Source organism: Schistocerca americana, chromosome 10, assembly GCF_021461395.2.
Source record: "Schistocerca americana isolate TAMUIC-IGC-003095 chromosome 10, iqSchAmer2.1, whole genome shotgun sequence".
Lineage (NCBI taxonomy): Eukaryota > Metazoa > Arthropoda > Insecta > Orthoptera > Acrididae > Schistocerca > Schistocerca americana.
The window spans coordinates 110,358,572-110,375,846 of NC_060128.1; the positions used below are offsets into that span (position 1 = coordinate 110,358,572).

A 17,275-nucleotide genomic window follows, 5' to 3' on the forward strand; every position below is an offset into this window, starting at 1 on the left:
CCTACGAGGTTTTTTGCTAGAAATGGGCGCTCCTGTCGTATGCACGAGCTTTACTCCTGAGACCTCTTGCATCAGCGTTGTGGGGGTCCGGTCCCGGCGTGACGTCACAAGTGCGACGTGGAAGGCGGGCTACGCACAATAATACACACACCCCGGTCCGTCGTTGCATCAGCCAGCCCGCACTCGCCCGTCCGCCGGCCAATGGCGCGCTGCCACGTCACGGGACGCGCTCGGGGGTGGCTGGGAGCGCGCGCGAGCGGCGGCAGTCTAGCCTCGACTGCGGCCGAGAGCAGACGTCGCGCCCGAGAGTGCAGCCAGGTGGCCAGTCTACGCCGTACTATGAGCGACCGGCGCGTGGCTCTCGCCATGGCCCTGCTGCACCTGCTGTTAGCCAGCGCGCCCCCGTCGGCGGACGCCTCGCTGGTCAGTACTCGCGCTGGCCAGTCTCCCTCTCACGGACAGCACGGCGTGAGGCGCCCGCCCCGGCTCGCACTAGCACGGCGTAGCCGCTCTCTCGCTGGCAAAGTCACGCCACCTAAACACGGGCGCCGTCACTTTCGAGCCGGGCACGCTGCCAGCGGCGTGTGTTTATTTCCGCGTGTGGGCAACCGGCAGGCGCGACCGCGCTCACACACTGAGAACTGACCTTGAGAAACTGCGGCGGCTACCGCTTCGCCCCCTTGCCTCACGCTGTGTTGTCTGTGGGATTCGAGCCGTGCCGCTACGATAATAATACGGTCCTTGTTTACTCATTACCAGTCAACACGTGACTTGCTCCTCAGCGTTCAGTTTCTATTGTTATGTTATGTTAACCGGGGACCTAGAAACGACGGAGAGACTCCGTCCCCGCCGCAGCCGCAGTGGTCCACAAGCCCACGACGACTACCTCAGTCCACCCCTCCCCTGCGCCACACCGAACCCACGGTTTCCTCCAGAAACCTGCTGATTTTCTTTTACCTAAAAATAAAACTATAAAACTGTCCTGTCTGTGAACTCTCTAATATCCAAAGTTATTAGACGAATTTCCATGAGGGCTTCACAGGTTACTTGAGCGTAGGTTGGGCCAATATACAGGCTTTATTTCATCAAAAGCGGATTGAGGGGAAAAATGTAATATAAAATTAAATGAAACAACAAGTTCACTGTTACCAGTCACCGTTTTATTTATTTCCACGACTCGTTTCGAAGGTTTAAACCTCCATCATCGGGTGGATTTACATTAGTAAGTATTACATTTGTGTGTGTGTCGTAACACAAGACACACACACAAATGTAATACTTACTAATGTAAATCCACCTGATGATGGAGGTTTAAACCTTCGAAACGCGTCGTGGAAATAAATAAAACGGTGACTGGTAACAGTGAACTTGTTGTTTCATTTAATGTCAGTAACAGTCACGGTAAAGCCTAACCTAAAAATGTTCTTATTTAAAGGTAATATAAAATGCTCAGCTTAGTAGCTCGCATGTTAACTCATTCAGGGCATGGTACACCAAAGAATCCGTTGTATGAAATAACACGCACGTTTCTTTTGTGCGTAGTGGACCCCCCAGGGAAAGTCTCACACCAGACGAGTGTAACCCCCTATGTTTGCGTGGTAGAGTAATGGTGGTGTACGCGTACCTGGAGAACTTGTTTGCGCAGCAATCGCCGACATAGTGTAGCTGAGGCGGAATAAGGGTAACCAGCCCGCATTCGCCGAGGCAGATCGAAAACCGCCTAAAAATCATCCGCAGACTGGCCGGCTCTCCGGACCTCGACACAAATCCGCCGGGCGGATTCGTGCCAGGGACCAGGCGCTCCTTCCCGCCGGGAAAGGCGTGCCTTAGACCGCACGGCCAAACGGGCGGGCAGTTTCTATTGTCACTCCACATGGGTACAATCCGACGTACCTTTTAAAATCAAATGGCTCTGAGCACTATGGGACTTAACTTCTGAGGTCATCAGTCCCCTAGAACTTAGAACTACTTAAACCTAACTAACCTAAGGACATCACACACATCCATGCCCGAGGCAGGATTCGAACCTGCGACCGTAGCAGTCTCGAGGTTCCGGACTGTAGCGCCTAGAACCGCTCGGCCACCCCGGCCCGCTACGTTTTAAACAAATCTCTCTTTGTCTCTCCTTGCAGACATTCAACATCCTAAACGCGCATCTAATCTGAAGCAGAAGCTAGATGACTCAGCAAAGCGTCGCAAAAGTTGAGAGAGTTCTGTCGGAATTCGTTAAAAAGTGGATGGCTTTCCTCCAGAAAGCTGCTGATTTTCTTTCACCTAAAAATAAAACTATGAAACTGTCCTGTCTGTGAACTCTCCAATGTCCAAAATTATTAGACGAATTTCCATGAGGGTTTCACAGGTTACTTGAGCGTAGGTTGGGCCAACATACAGGCTTTATTTCAACAAAAGCGGATTGAGGGGAAAAATGTAATACAAAATGCTCAACTTAGTAGCTCGCATGTTACCTCAGTCATGGCATGGTACCCCAAAGAACTATTAGATGGCGCTGTTAGTTTCCTTTACGTCAGTGACAGAAGTGTTTTCCGAAGTTTATGCTTGCGATTACAAACTGACATTGAATTTATTTTGCTAGGGTATAGAAATTTACTGAATTCGCTTCCTGTGTTACAAGCTAGACGAAATTGCTTTGCTTGTTCGAAAGGTTTCATTTATATTTGGCTTCCTTGTTAGGAAAAACGAATTTATTGAAAAAGTGGTGCCATAAGTGTTTCGTTTTTACCCACTGTGGTATGGAAACCTAGAAATCTGTGGTATGCTATGGCCCTTCTTTAACTTCCGTCGCGAAGCACGTCCGTATAGCTAGTTTCCCGAAATAATTATCTAAAGCGCAAGTTACTACGAAAGGTTTAGAAAATTTCACCATTTATTACCTACAATGTTGATATTTAGTACATACTTCTTTCAGAATCTTTTGTATGGAATAACACGTACGTTTCTTTTGTGGGTAGTTATACAAAAGCGCACTACGACATGTCCCCCCCCCCCCCCCCCCCCCCCGTCGGAGGTTCGAGACCTCTCTCGGGCGTGGGTGTGTGTGTTGTCCTTAGCGTAAGTTAGATTAAGTAGTGCGTAAGCCTAGGGACCGATGACCTCAGCAGTTTGGTCCCATAGTCCTTACCACATATTTCCACTACGACAGGGGCGCGTACAAAATAGTGGATATAATCGTTGCTTCGACCGGAACGTGCAGGAAGTAATGAAACAGGACGACATGACTGCATTCTATGCAACATCGAGGCTGCCTCAAACCGAAATCAGATCAAAGGGCTAATACAGCCAGTACTAGATTAGAAACGTCTTAACCCTACAGCCATAAGCAAGCATTGAAATCTCGGACGAGGAATTCAGAACGTTCCTCCTATTATTCTGTGCACTTATCGTAATTACCGTTTCGCACACCTGCTGTCACCAATGCTAGCTTAAACTACTGTTGAGGAAAACTCGTTTATACGAACCAGATACGCCGCGGCAGCATTCGAAAGATCGAAGGCCAGAACAATAAGTAGAGGGACTTGTCGGAATAATACGGCCTTACTCGCGAAGAAATTAACTGCTAAAAGCAGCGAATGCGATTTCAGATAGCCTGCATCTTCATATGCTGTCCTCTTCCATGTTTACATTCATCGCTTGGAATAGTAAGTCTGTTAGACAGGGATGAGTATGTCACTAGCGTTTCCACCACGTAGGCGAGTGTTTATACGTGCGTATGTCAGCACAAGACGGAAAGTGTTCACGACCATAACACTTCGCGGAACAGATTTTATGAAGCTTTTTGATAACATTGTCACCTATCAAACATGTTGTGTCTAGACAAGACAGCCTAGACACAAAGAGAGGAAGCCGAAAGGCACGCGCTACGCTCACGCAGATGGGCGTGAGGTCTGAAACAGGATACGTAATGAATGCTATAAAGGAAAGTACGTAGCTTCTGGAATACTTAACTTTAATCCATCCCTTTGGTACATCTGGAGATTGTGGCGATACAAGTGAGACTCTTTAGATACATGCAATGTTACTAATGGCGCCTTGCTAGGTCGTAGCCATTGACTTAGTTGAAGGCTATTCTAACTATCTGCTCGGCAAAGGAGCGAGGCTTCGTCCATGTAGTCGCTAGCAAAGTCGTCCGTACAACTGGGGCGAGTGCTCGTCCGTATCTCGAGACCTGCCTTGTGGTGGCGCTCGGCCTGCGATCACACAGTGGCGACACGCGGGTCCGACATGTACTAATGGACCGCGGCCGATTTAAAGCTACCACCTAGCAAGTGTGGTGTCTGGCGGTGACACCACAAAACCAGCAACTCGTCTGTTTACCAAGCATACTACCTCTATACTGATGCGAATACCTCACCTATATTTAATAGTCTCTTGCGTTTTTCTATGGTTACCTCACCCGTTTTCCTCATCTCTCATGCCATGAAGACATACGAATTCTTGATATTTCGTGTTAGTCTTTACTATGACAGTTTGATAATGGTGTTGCCTCAATGTGTATTGTCCTTTCTCTCTACATAATAGTGACTATTATGTGTAAGGTCTGCTTTGATACTAATTACGCAGATATTGTCTGCCTTGGGTTATTGCGTCTGCTCGGTTTTCGCCCAGAGAAGTCAAGGTTTTTTACCTATGGTAATCTCGGCTTCAACGTATTAGAGAAAGGTTTTGAGGGGAAGCATAATACGCATGTGATTTTGCGCGCCGGCAGCTGTGACCGAGCGATTCTAGGCGCTTCAGTCCGGAACCGCCCTGCTGCTACGGTCGCAGGTTCGAATCCTGCCTCGGGCATGGATGTGTGTGATGTCCTTAGGTTAGTTAGGTTTAAGTAGTTCTAAGTCTAGGGGACTGACGACCTTAAATATTAAGTCCCATAGTGCCTAGAGCCATTTGCACAATTTGATTTCACGCATTTCCTTTGTCCTCTCTAAAAATTAGTGTTATTTGTTTGTTGTCAATGTATGTTTACTGTAGGCTCAAGTGAATATTGGAAAAGAATTTCTTTGTAAGGAGTAAAACGGCAAACAAATAGCTATCTCGATTAAGACAGCCACGTGCCATTCTGCAGAGGTAATATAATTGTCCTAACTGCATCTCACTTCCCTGAATGTTGACAGAGCAGTCACCGTGGCTGTTTCCATATATTTATTAGGACAGATTCATGAAAGTTCGTAGAGTTTGTAACCACTTAGCGTGCTCTTCGGTAGCTCTGTCGGAAACTTGATATGACCTAAATCAATATCTTCTCGTCACGCTGTACATTTAAATTCAGATATGCAGTGCTGTCGCACATACTTGATGACTGGCGTTACGACGTGGCTACCACAGTACCTTGTTGACTGAATATGAAGGGCTTATTTCAATAGTGGTACAAGTCCGTTTTTGTTCATTCTGAGATTCCTAAAGTTAAATGAGCGCTGAAAAATCTGCAGTTGCGATACCAGAAATATTCAAGCATATGGCTTCTTGCTAGAGATGAACCTTTCTTTCTGTTTGTTTGGATTAATTTCAAAAGAGTTATAAACAGGAAAGTGGAGGTAATGGACTTGTACCACTATTGAAATAAGCCCTTCATATATCACAAGACGCCAGTTACCTTCTGTTAATATCAGTTAATAAGTAAAACTTCGAACCCGAGCGAATGTATTCATTCAGATACCTGGCTGCTAGTTTTTGCATTTTCACTGGCTGATATGATCACACGACACACAGATTCAATCACACCCACACTTGGAAAACAAAGACTACAATAAATCATATGAGAGATAAAATACACTGCTGTAGGGATAATTACTGTCAATTAAGAGTAAGGTGTGAAAACTAGATTTATAGGAGAATTTCTCAAACACGTTTTCCGGAATGGTTACACAGAGAATAAGTGAACAGAATAGTTTTACTTAGATGTGTTGGCAGGTCAATGTAGCAAAAGTTGCGATCAATCGTAATAACGAAGTATTAGTGTGAGTCGCATATGGCGATCTAAATCCTAACAGTAGTTAGATTAATCGTAATACTAATACATAAACATAGTGAGAGTTAGTGGCATCTCTAAGTGATCTCAACTTGAACAGCTGGCAACCATACGAAAGTTGTCCGTTACTCTTCGAAACAAGACCTAGGACAGCCGCTTTGGCCGAGCGGTTCTAGGCGCTTCAGTCCGGAACCGAGCTGTTGCTACGGTCATAGGTTCGAATCCTGCCTCGGGCATGGATGTGTGTGATGATGCCCTTAGGTTAGTTAGGTTTAAGTAGTTCTTAGTCTAGGTGACTGATGACCTCAGATGTTAAGGCCGGTATTACACTATCAAATTTCTTTGTCCAATATCTTTGTCCAATACCTTTGTCAAAGATATTTGATAGTGTAATAGGGACTTTGTCAAATGTCTTCCAATATTTGATCAAATCTAGGGCCTCGCTGTATATTTGATCAAAGAAACCGCTTGTCTTCTGTTCACTGCAATGTGACATGTTATCACATGGAGCGCTAGCATCGCTGCAGCGTCTGTAGTGTTTTTATAAACATTGCCGGTAAATACAATTGGTGTGTGCCGACAACTACAAAATTAATAGAGATGTCTGAAGCTGATGAGGCGCTTTACAACGTGAGGCACCCTGAATACAAAAATAGATTAAGAAGATTGGAGACCTAACCTGACCTAACCTAACCTAACCTAACATAACCCTCTCCTGTAGCAAGGAATCGGAGTGTTATAGTGAGCCTGTCTTCTAAAGATGTAGCAGTTCTTAAGTGAATATTGTGCTTTGTGATATGAGGATACACTTCATTGAGCGCATACAGAAATGTATGCTCATCCATTCTTAAGTAATTGATGTACGACTTGACGTCTTCCACTGTAAGCTCACGTAACAAGTTTTGTTGAATTCTTTTATCGTGTCGTCGTAAAACCCACGGTTTCACCCAGATTAGATTACTTTTTCGTTCCATAGATCCGTGCTGAGGAGATCCTCGTGGATGTGGAACATGTCGATTTTTTTAAGCTGAAATAACAATACTAATAGTATGAATAAATACATCATTTGTTTCTATTAAAAATTTCGCCAATGGAGTAGAAGGAGTTGGCCAGTAGTAAGTCTTTCAGGCTCCTCTTAAACTGATCTTTATTGCTAACTAAATTTTTTGTTTCCTGGCAAATTATTGAAGATGAGTGTTCCTGAGTAGTGGACCCCTTTTTGAACTAAAGTAAGTGCTTTTAAGTCCTTGTGCAGATCATTTTTGTTCCTGGTATTGTATGTATGAACTGAGTTGTTTGTTGGAAAAAGAGATATATTATTTACGACAAATTTCATTAAGAAGTAAATATACTGAGAGGCAGTAGTTAGTATACCCAGTTCTTTGAAGAGGTTTCTGCAGGAGGTCCGTGAATTTACTCCACAAATAATACGTATTACACGCTTTTGGACCTTGAAAACTTTTGTTTGACTTCAAGATTTACCCCAAAATATTATCCCATATGACATTATGGAATGAAAGTATGCAAGCTTTTTCATTTTTATGTTGCCTTTGTCTGCTAACACTCGAATTGCAAATACAGATTTGTTAAGGCCTTTCTGCTGTTCTGTGGTGTGCTCCTCCCAACTGAATTTATTATCAAGTTGTAATCCCAGGACTTTTAAGACTGTCAACCTCGTATGTATGGTTCCATTTTTTTCCCCCACTTCTTTTCCGCATGTGCACACAATGCAATTGGAGTACGCAGAACTGCTGCGGTTAAATAACAAGTTGTTGTCAGCCATCTTGAACTTTGACGAAACATTTGATGACAGTGTAATACCCCTTGTAGCGCTACGTCATAGATCTTTGTCAAATATATTGGACGGAATATTGGATCACATCTTTGATCAAATATTTGACAAAGAAATTTGATAGTGTAATACCGGCCCAAGTCCCATAGTGCTTACGAGCCATTTGAACAAGACCCACCTTTAATTCTGTTTATCTGAGGCAGTTGCTATAATCTCATCTGTAGCTCACACAAATCGTTTTTCAAAAATAATTCTCATAGCATCGAGGTGTGGCACAAAAGAAAGAAGATATTACTCGCTCTGTAAACTCTGAGGTAATACACAACTCGGATTATATCATCCGATGGTTCTCACTGTGAGGGAAAATTTGGTCCTACGGAACTTGATGTGTAAATAAATAAATTAACAACGCAACTGATCTTCGGATTAACATATAACACCGTTGCTTACTTCTTAAAAGAATTACTTTCACTGTCTATACATTCGTCGATGTACACCTTTTATTAGGATAACGATTCTTTTGTTACGTAATACAAACAAAGATGGAGTCAGGTTTGAAGTCAGGGATTATTTATTCTCTCTCGCGATCAGACGCTCTGCTGTTTCGAAGACCGCTGATCTGCTGTAAGATGGCGGTGACAATCTTAATAATTATTAAAACAATGTCCAAACTTGATGTAAAGATTTATGGCTACCTAGTCACGTCTATTAACGGCAGAACACACAAAAAGACATAAACTTTAACATTTTTGAGCTGGATATGTGACTGTATCCCACCGTTTTAGCAACTGATACACAGATCACGAATGCACTTTAACAATGCCAGCATCTTAATTGCGTATTAAATATATAGCCGTCCGTTTGTTATTACACTCAAAACAAGAGGGTGGAAGCTAAGCTTCCGCCCTTCTAAACGCAGTTTTGTGCGAAGTAGGTGCAAGTTCAGTGTACAGAATGACTTCAGTCAAATTTCCACTCGTCAGTAACGTCAAACAACAAAGACCTCGCAGGTTCGAATCCTACCTCGGACATGGATGTGTGTGATGTCCTTAGGTTAGTTAAGTTTAAGTAGTTCTAAGTTCTAGGGGACTGATGACCTCAGATGTTAAGTCCCATAGTGCTCAGAGCCATTTGAACCATTTTGAACAACAAAGACCACAAAATCTCTAGCTCGTCTATCACGAGAATTTGGCTAGTATTGTCCAAACTGTTCCGTATTTGCACACTACTAAAAAAATGGCTCTGAGCACTATGGGACTTAACTACTGTGGTCATCAGTCCCCTACAACTCAGAACTACCTAAACCTAACTATCCTAAGGACATCACACACATCCATGCCCGAGGCAGGATTCGAACCTGGGACCGTAGCAGTCGCACGGTTCCGGACTGCGCGCCTAGAGCCACGAGACCACCGCGGCCGGCGATATGTTCTAGTTGGGAGGTATTTATTTTAACAATAATGCACCGTGAGGTCACCGCTTTGAGCCAAAGACGGTTTCCTATGAAGAAGTTAGGCAACTCACGTGCATGTAACTGCCGAGGCAGCTTACGATTGTTAGTTGATCACATTTCATTCATGAATAGACGCGCTGTAAATGTTTTTCTTTTTTTTTTAATTTATCATTGCATGAAAGGGAAGCAGTGGTTGGGAAGGGAGTGAGACAGGGCTGTAGCCTCTCCCCGATGTTATTCAATCTCTATATTGAGCAAGCAGTAAAGGAAACAAAAGAAAAATTCGGAGTAGGTATTAAAATTCATGGAGAAGAAATAAAAACTTTGAGGTTCGCCGATGACATTGTAATTCTGTCAGAGACAGCAAAGGACTTGGAAGAGCAATTGAACGGAATGGACAGTGTCTTGAAAGGAGGATATAAGATGAACATCAACAAAAGCAAAACGAGGATAATGGAATGTAGTCAAATTAAATCGGGAGATGCTGAGGGGATTAGATTAGGAAATGAGACACTTAAAGTAGTAAAGGAGTTTTGCTATTTAGGGAGTAAAATAACTGATGATGGTCGAAGTAGAGAGGATATAAAATGTAGACTGGCAATGGCAAGGAAATCGTTTCTGAAGAAGAGAAATTTGTTAACATCGAGTATAGATTTAAGTGTCAGGGAGTCGTTTCTGAAAGTATTTGTATGGAGTGTAGCCATGTATGGAAGTGAAACATGGACGATAACCAGTTTGGACAAGAAGAGAATAGAAGCTTTCGAAATGTGGTGCTACAGAAGAATGCTGAAGATAAGGTGGGTAGATCACGTAACTAATGAGTAGGTATTGAATAGGATTGGGGAGAAGAGAAGTTTGTGGCACAACTTGACTAGAAGAAGGGATCGGTTGGTAGGACATGTTTTGAGGCATCAAGGGATCACAAATTTAGCATTGGAGGGCAGCGTGGAGGGTAAAAATCGTAGAGGGAGACCAAGAGATCAATACACTAAGCAGATTCAGAAGGATGTAGGTTGCAGTAGGTACTGGGAGATGAAGAAGCTTGCACAGGATAGAGTAGCATGGAGAGCTGCGTCAAACCAGTCTCAGGACTGAAGACCACAACAACAACAACATCATTCCATTCAAATTGACTGAAAGATTGTACAGATTGAGAGGACGCATCATGCGACGTCAAGGTACAGTTAATTTGGTAATGCAGGGGAGTGTGGAATGGTAGAATATCGTAGTCGGAGACGAAGACTTTAGCGCGGGAACCAGGCTGAAATAAGCGCAGGGGGCAGCAGTTAGGCGCAGATCAAGCGGGCAACCGGATCACACACTCAACACTTCCAGTGCCACGCCCGTGTTACGTTGCTTTCAGTGTTGGAAAGAGTGCGTAAAAATTTCTGGCACATCTCAGCGAGAACTAACACTCCCATACTGCAGAGGGGGTCCAAAAAAATGTATCCACTGTTTAAAAGTCCATTACTGGCAAAGTAATTGACGGACTTGTCTATCTTCGGAAGTGTAATAGTTTGTAGTTCCGGCAATCGCCACACAAGCGTTGTAGTGCGGTGTTTTGTTTTGTCAGATGACAGTCGCCAAATAGTCAGTGTTTTCTTCTTAGTTGCACCTAGTTACTCGAGTAAATATGGCTGGCGCAAGGCTTACATTCGATGAAAGGAAGTCAGTTTTGAAGTGGTATTTTAAGTTCGAAAACATTAATGAGGTTCAACGGCAATGGCGAAATATCAAACAGAGCCACCGGCACGTTTAACGATTCGTCTCATTCGAGACAAATTTGAAACCGAAGGCTGTGTTAAAGATGTACATAAACAACGATCTGGACGACCTGTAACAGTAATAAGTCCAGGTAACTCCCGTCGTGTGTTACAACAATTCACTCGCACACCACAGAAGTCTGTGAGACAGTGTGCCCGTGAAACTGGAGTGAGTCGCTCAAGTGTTCGGCGAATTTTGAAGAGAGCAAAGTGCTACATCCCACGATTGCTACACGCAATGAACGAGGACGACCCAGTAGAATGGAGTACTGCAGGTGATTTACTAAGATGGTGCGCAACGATCAAGAGTTTGCAGAGATGACTGCGCAGTTCAAACTCAATGGTACAGTAAATCGCCACAATTGCATCTACTGGGCCGCCGAAAATACGAACGTCGATGTAGACAAAGCCGTGAATTTGCCAGGAGTAAATGTGTGGTGTGGGTTGTCTTACCGGGGCTTGATTGGGCCATTCTTCTTTGACGGCACAGTTACCGGTGAGGTGTAGCTTCAGAAGTTTCAGACATCCATTTTACCTGCCATCCGAGACTTGTATGGATACGGAAGAGTTTACTTTCAACAAGATGGTGCCCCAGCCCACTACCAAAATCGTGTTAGGGCGTATCCAGACGAAAATCTACCAGGAAGATGGATAGGCCGTAGAGGTGCTGTGGAGTACCCACCACGTTCCCCAGACCTAAATCCTCTGGACTTTTACCTGTGGGGAACACTAAAGGACGTCGTTTATCGACAAAAGCCACGTACATTGGATGAACTTCGAGAATTAATCGTACATTCATGTGCAAATATCTAACTGAACACGTTGCAGTTCGTGCTGCAGTTCGGCGGCATAGTTTGTGTGTGGATGTTAATGGTGACCATTTCGAACACCTACAGTGATATCTTTAAGTTAGTCTTTAAGCTACACTTTCACCAAAAATGAACAACTCCGTCAATTAGTTTGCAAGTTATGGACTTTTAAACAGTGGATACATTTGTTTGGGCCCCTCTGTATTACGGGCATGGTACTACGCCTGAAATGTCACAGGAGTGGCATTCATTCCAACATTGAAAGCAACATAAAATTACGTGCATGGTGCTCATAGGCGCTGAGTTGTCAGAAACCAGGTTTACGTAAGGCTCTCAAATCCGTATCGCAAACAGATTTACCAACACCGCTTCCACGAACGTTCGTGTAAGGTCAAGGTTTGTCGCGAAGAAAGTTCCGACATTGGTGTGGGGCGGGGTAGGGAGAAGGAGGGCAAGATCTGCCAACATCGCAAGCCAATCTATTTTCGGAGCGCTCTGTCGTCTATATAGTAGTGGATTTCGTACTTTTTGGGTCTTCGTAGTCTTTATTTATGCATTTTGGTTTGTTTTTGTGACACGCTGCAAACGTTCCTTGACGAATTCTATATTATTTTTGCAATGAGCGTTCTGAAAGCGAAAAATAAGTAGGCTGTACGATAGCTAATCAGAGAATAATCCGACATTGTTTACAAATAAAAACAAAAGTTGATGAAACAATTAATGTAAAATAATGTTTTTGCAGGGAAACAGTTAACTCGACTGAAGAACTGAAATTGGGTTGTTTCTGACGTTAATCGCTACATAGGAAAAAGGCAGAACCGATAAGGTGTACAATCTATAAATATTAACTGATGTGTTTGTGTATGTACCGGCCTAGGCAGGGTATTAAAAGAAGTATCAAGTATTTGGAGAGCTCGTACAATGGACCTAAACAGGACAGACATGTCCAGTAAACTTTGATTCGAATACACTTATGTTAAGAGCGATGAGCATTCGTACATCTTCGGAAATTTGAAACAGATTTATTCTACTGGCAAAGTCTTTAGTATCACGAACCACCTAGAGGATGCAGTACATCTACATCTACATGGATACTCTGCAAATCACATTTAAGTGCCTGGCAGAGGGTTCATCGAACTACCTTCGCAATTTTCTATTATTCCAATCCCGTATAGCGCGCGGAAAAAATGAACACCTGTATCTTTCCGTTCGAACTGTTGATTTCCCTTATTTTATCGTGGTGATAAACTTCTTCAGAAACCCTTTCCTTGCCATTGCCAGTCTACATTTCATATCCTCTCCATTTCGACCATCATCAGTTATAGCAAAACTCCTTTACTACTTTAAGTGCCTCATTTCCTAATCTAATTCCCTCATCATCACGTAACTCGACTACATTCCATTATCCTCGTTTTGCTTTTGTTGATGTTCACCTTATAGCCTCCTTTCAAGACACTGTCCATTGCGTTCAATTGCTCTTCCAAGTCCTTTGCTGTCTCTGACGGAATTACAATGTCATCGGCGAACCTTAAAGTTTTTATTTCTGCTCCATGGATTTTAATACCTACTCCGAATTTTTCTTTTGTTTCCTTTACTGCTTGCTCAGTGTACAAATTGAATAGCATCGGGAAGAGGCTACAACCCTCACTCCCTTCCCAACCACTGCTTCCCTTTCATGTCGCCGGCCGGTGTGGCCTTGCGGTTCTAGGCGCTTCAGTCTGGAAACGCGTGACCGCTACGGTCGCAGGTCGGTGAAAGTCGGTAACACGGACGTAGGCGGCGGCGGCCATTCAGCGGTCGCGCCGTTCGGCGTGGCCTTGGAAGGGACAGCCGTGCGCGCAGTACAGGCAGACACAGCTGCCATGACCTCGGCCGCGCAGCAGCTCGTGTGTGAGTCAGCATGGCCACGCCGCCCTTATCGATCACGAGGCTGTTCTGGGCGCGAAGCATGCAGTCGCGCCGCAAGGTAGCGGTCTCTCCTATCTCCCTGTACAGCGTACGTACTCGTCGCGGAAGCAAGTTCTCGTAGACAGTATAGTACGCAGTCGGCCGGAGAGGAGTGGGAGGAGCGGCAGCGGTGGGGGGAATCGCTCACAGCGCTGTAGGGGAAGTGCCATTCCAAGCTGAAGGCTATGCTCACATTTTTCATAAATACCGGGTGATCAAAAAGTCAGAATAAATTTGAAAACTTAATAAACCACGGAATAATGTAGATAGAGAGGTAAAAATTGACACACATGCTTGGAATGACATGGGATTTTATTACAACAAAAAAAAAAAAAAAATACAAAATTTCAAAAAATGTCCGACAGATGGCGCTGGACAGCAAAACGTCAGTATATTCTCGAATCAGAAACATACAAATTTACAGTAGCCATACACATCAATAAATATGTACATATACAGGGCTATTACAAATGATTGAAGCGATTTCATAAATTCACTGTAGCTCCATTCATTGACATATGGTCAGACACACTACAGATACGTAGAAAAACTCATAAAGTTTTGTTCGGCTGAAGCCGCACTTCAGGTTTCTGCCGCCAGAGCGCTCGAGAGCGCAGTGAGACAAAATGGCGACAGGAGCCGAGAAAGCGTATGTCGTGCTTGAAATGCACTCACATCAGTCAGTCATAACAGTGCAACGACACTTCAGGACGAAGTTCAATAAAGATCCACCAACTGCTAACTCCATTCGGCGATGGTATGCGCAGTTTAAAGCTTCTGGATGCCTCTGTAAGGGGAAATCAACGGGTCGGCCTGCAGTGAGCGAAGAAACGGTTGAACGCGTGCGGGCAAGTTTCACGCGTAGCCCGCGGAAAATTGGCTCATGCCACAACTGAAGACCGACAGCGCCGACTTCATCTTTCAACAGGATGGTGCTCCACCGCACTTCCACCACGATGTTCGGCATTTCTTAAACAGGAGATTGGAAAACCGATGGATCTGTCATGGTGGAGATCATGATCAGCAATTCATGTCATGGCCTCCATGCTCTCCCAACTTAACCCCATGCGATTTCTTTCTGTGGGGTTATGTGAAAGATTCAGTGTTTAAACCTCCTCTACCAAGAAACGTGCCAGAACTGCGAGCTCGCATCAACGATGCTTTCGAACTCACTGATGGGGACATGCTGCGCCTAGTGTGGGAGGAACTTGATTATCGGCTTGATGTCTGCCGAATCACTAAAGGGGCACATATCGAACATTTGTGAATGCCTAAAAACACTTTTTGAGTTTTTGTATGTGTGTGCAAAGCATTTTGAAAATATCTCAAATAATAAAGTTATTGTAGAGCTGTGAAATCGCTTCAATCATTTGTAATAACCCTGTATATACACAAATTGTATTTATATTACATGTGCCCAGTACTTTGCAACCTCCAAGGCGCTTGGAGTGGCTTGCAGGAGATCAATCTTCGTGCAGGATGTAGGGCACAAAAGGCACTGGAGCATGTGGCTTGTGGTTTGTTCTTGACCATAATCACAGGACGTATCTTCTGTTGTGAAGCCCCATCTCTTCAGGTTGTCTCTGGATCGTCCAACTCCTGATCGTAATCTGTTTAGATTTCCACACCAACCAGCTCTCGTTGTGTCCAGCTGGTAGTTCTTCAGCTTATGGCGTCTGCAGGTGAGGCGTCGACTTCTTCCCTAGCTCCAGCCTTGCCTTCTCTGGTGAAATGGTGAGCTTCTCGGATGTTCTCAGGAAGCTCTTTCGCGATCTCAGCCGTTGCTGTGGTGGATTATGTCCGTGCAGTGGATGGGCACTGTCCTGTTCCACTTTCAGTCTCTCCTTGTTGGCAGCCACTGTTCTGCGTATCCATGGTGGCGCTATTCCAGCCAGGCAGTAGAGCTTATCAGTTGGGGCATGTCTTAAGCAATCTGTGATCAACCTGCAGGTTTCGTTGAGAGCAATGTCTACTTGTCTGGCATGAGATGACCTGTACCAGACTGGAGAAGCATATTCAGCAGTAGAAAAGCACAGTGGCATTGCAGAACAGCGAATAGTTTGTGGATGTGATCCCCACCATGTCCCCGCTAGTTTGCGAATTAGGTTGTTTCGAGCGGAGATTTTCATTTTGAATGTCAGAGTTCTATCGAGAGTGACTCCCAAGTATTTATGTGCGTGATGATGCTGGAGTTGGATGCTTGACCATGCAACATGTAGCTCACGATTAGCTTCCCTGTTCCTTAAATGAAAGGCACACACTTGTCTCTTCGAAGGGTTTGGTCTGAGTTGTTTCCGATTGTAGTAGCTTGACAGTGTTCTAAGTGATGTTGTCAGGTTTCTTTCCACTCTTTCAAAGCATGAGCTCTGCGTAGCAAGGGCTAGGTCATCTGCCTATAAGAATCTCCTTGTCCCTGGGGTCAATGGCTGGTCGTTGGTATAGATGTTGAAGAGAAGTGGAGCCAAGACGGTTCCCTGAGGTAGCCCATTTTTCTGGGCTCTCCAGCGGCTGCGTTGTCCTTGAAATTCAACAAAAAACCTGCGGTTTTGGAGGAGGGTGTTGAGTAGTCTAACGAGGTGGGCGTTGTTGATCATATTGTATAGTTTTGCATGGGGTAACCGATGATGGACAGTATCATACGCTGCTGTGAGATCCACGAAGACCACGCCCGTTACTTGACGGGTTTCAAAACCATCCTCTACAAACTGAGTGAGATTCAAAACTTGTCCTGTGCAGCTTCTGTTTGGTCGAAATCCTGCTTGTTCGGGTATGAGAAGAGGGTCTATTACTGGTAGGATTCTATTCAGAATCATAAGTTCGAACAGTTTATAAAGGTGACTCAAAAGGCTAACTGGTCTGAAATTCTTGGGACGCTTCCTTTCCAGGTTTCGGAAGAGCTATCACCCTGCTCTTTCGCCAGATCTTTGGTATTTGGCACTGGTTCATGCAGTTGTTGAAAAGCTGCAGGATCCACTTTCTTGTTTCTGGGCCGAAATTCTTGATTTGCTCCATACGGATGTCATCTAGAGCGGATGCTTTACCAGTTTTGCTCTCCTTAATAGCCTTGTTTAATTCAAATATCTCGAATGGGAGAGTCAGTGACTGCTCGTGACAATCGTGTATAAAAGGAGCTGTAATGAGAGAGAGAATCAGATGCGCCAGCAGTCGCAGCATGTTGACGTTACCTGAAAAGGCGCTTTTAGTGAATCTCTATTATCAGAATGGGGAATGTGCTAGTTCAGCCTTACGACCCCATCGCCATAGGAAGGGGATTCGAACGGGTAAAGGTCCGTTGACAAATGTAGCTGTGGCGAGAATGATTGTGAAGTTCGAAGCCACAGGTTGTTTAGACGATAGACCCCGTAGTGGCCGGCCGAGCACAAGGCGTAATGCTTCTGAGACAGTTCAGGAAGAAATGGAGACTGTAGCGGGTTCGTCTATGCACGGGGAAGTCAGCGCTCGTGCAGTCGCACGTCGCACCGGAATTCCATACACTACTGTTTGGTTGGCCCTTAGGCGTACCCTCCG

General features: G+C 44.5%; 1 protein-coding gene across 1 annotated transcript in view; it reads left to right on the forward strand.

Annotated features, from left to right (window-relative positions):
* The first annotated feature begins 286 nt into the window (after positions 1-286).
* Positions 287-17,275, forward strand: part of LOC124552626 — a 95,487-nt gene continuing 78,498 nt past the window's right edge. Inside the window, exon 1 of the mRNA XM_047126951.1 lies at positions 287-423. Coding sequence (XP_046982907.1) covers positions 340-423 — 84 coding nt within the window. The 5' untranslated portion in view covers positions 287-339. The remainder of the gene's footprint in view (positions 424-17,275) is intronic.